The 1,954-nt window shown below is 40.1% G+C and overlaps 1 protein-coding gene across 3 annotated transcripts in view; it reads right to left on the reverse strand.

Annotated features, from left to right (window-relative positions):
* lrrk2 (leucine-rich repeat kinase 2) overlaps nucleotides 1–1,954 on the reverse strand; it is a 78,002-nt gene that overhangs the window by 12,700 nt on the left and 63,348 nt on the right. For all 3 annotated transcript variants that reach the window (XR_001482146.1, XM_015402344.1, XM_015402343.1), the window contains 3 exons: nucleotides 1,477–1,623; nucleotides 1,272–1,384; nucleotides 59–249 (listed from right to left, as the gene is read on the reverse strand). Coding sequence is in view for 2 of the 3 variants with exons in the window: in XM_015402344.1 (XP_015257830.1) it covers nucleotides 59–249; nucleotides 1,272–1,384; nucleotides 1,477–1,623 (451 nt within the window). In the remaining variant the exon portion in view is untranslated. The remainder of the gene's footprint in view (nucleotides 1–58; nucleotides 250–1,271; nucleotides 1,385–1,476; nucleotides 1,624–1,954) is intronic.

Consider the following 1,954-nt stretch of genomic DNA (forward strand, 5'->3'; position numbering starts at 1 on the left):
CAAAACAAAACAAAACAAAAAAAAAACAGCACAAGTTAAGACTCGCTGTTTAACATACCTTAGTCCATCTGCCACATGCAGGGCGATCCTGTGCTGCAGTTTTCGGTTGAGGCTACTTTTCTCATGGCCAAAGAAGGAGTCTAGAGAGCCTCTGAGAGCCAGCTCCATCACCAGGACCCGAGGAGCAGAGCTTGCGGCCAGCAGCCCCACCAGGCTGGGGTGACGGAGACGGCCCAGGACTGCCAGCTCCTGGGAAAGAAGAATATCAATTTTAGTTGTGGAAACAGATCCAAAGATTTTTTTTTTTTGCTCATAAGCTGCAAAGAAGCATTTTCATAAATATCAGAAAGTGATTGGCTCCTACATATTTTCAAAATGCACCAATAAAGTGGTCTTAACACAGTTTACGTTCCACAATGGATGCATTTAGACCCCATTGATTTATCCAAACAGCCTCTCTTTTATTTTGAAATCCCCAATTTCCTGTGTGGTTCATCTGGGTTTTAGAATAAATACATTTTTCTTCATCATCAGCTAAAAAGAAGAAGATTTGATCCATATTTTAGACAGATGAAATAGAAGGGCTGTCCCATCATTCTCCATCTCCACAGAGTGAGTGGGAATTACCCCATCCACTACAGAGGCTTATAATTGCGAGTAGGGTTGTCACGATACTAAACTTTTCAACTCGATACCGATACTAAGGAAAATATTCGATACTCGATACCATTTTCGATACCACAAGGATAAAAAAAAAGACTCCAAAATTCTACAGAAATATTTTCATTAATAAATAAAATACAATAAATAAATACAATAAAGGTTGTATGCTGTGCACAATATTAAGCAAGCTTGATAAAAAACTTATAAAATTAAGTGTTCCTTCCCTGGCTATGCTTTGCACACATAACAATGACACTAGCCAAACTGGTTAAGAAACAAAAATAATTCTCAGCAGCTGCACCTCTTACAAAAAAAAAAAAACAGTCTGAAACTGAAAAGTGCACAGATTTATTCAATCATACAGTGTTCTGAAAGTGCATTGTCATCTATTCTGCACTTTAGATGAATGACTGTTTAGATGCCACTGGTGGTGGCACTGTATCGATACTTTTAAAAACGAGTATTGTATCCGGATACAACGTTTCAGTATCGATACTTTTTTGAGTATCTATACTTTTGACAACCCTACTTGCGACGGAGAGAAAACCCCATGGATGATGTGAATGTGGGGTAACACCACCTTCCGCAGTCAAGTCTTCTAGCAGTACCTGTCTGAGTAGTCTGTGGACGTAAAGCTCAGAAGCATGTTTGTTGAAAATCTTCAAAGCCACCTCTTCATTTTTATAAACTCCGCGATAAACTGTTCCAAAACCTCCATCCCCTTCAAAAACACAATTGACACATTTAAAATAAGTGCAGGGCAATACATTTGAAGACATTTTATAAAAATATATTTTTTTAAAAGAGCTGTACCTAGTCTGTTCTCCAAGGAGAGGTCCACTTCCAATTCCTCACTGTCCAGTAATGTTCCTGCAAGTTGATCATCCAGTACCAGGTCCGGGGCAATCTGAGAGATCGGAATCAAGCAGCGAGGATCCTCTGGGTTCACCAGTAAAAAATCTACCATCGACAAAATTGATTTAAGGTTATTTAAGTTTGAATAAAGCGGCCCGCTGTCGCCATAGGCTGGCGCTACCAGTCAGAGGTGACTAATAACAAAGATGGCGCAGGCACCGCGCCATGGAGGAGGAGTTGACCAACGGGGAGCAAAAAGCAGTGATTATCTGTAAAAGTCAGTTAACTGAGTTCGCTATAAAATCCACTGCTCTATATATAGTGATATAGGGATTTGGGGGTTAGGGTGGACATAAGCGTAAGCTTGTATGAGCTATGAGAACATCAAACTTTTAAACAGAGGGTGCATGAGGAGAAATGGGCTTGTGGGTGCTCT

The sequence above is a fragment of the Cyprinodon variegatus genome, unplaced genomic scaffold (assembly GCF_000732505.1).
Source record: "Cyprinodon variegatus isolate N-32 unplaced genomic scaffold, C_variegatus-1.0 Scaffold1337, whole genome shotgun sequence".
Classification (NCBI taxonomy): domain Eukaryota; kingdom Metazoa; phylum Chordata; class Actinopteri; order Cyprinodontiformes; family Cyprinodontidae; genus Cyprinodon; species Cyprinodon variegatus.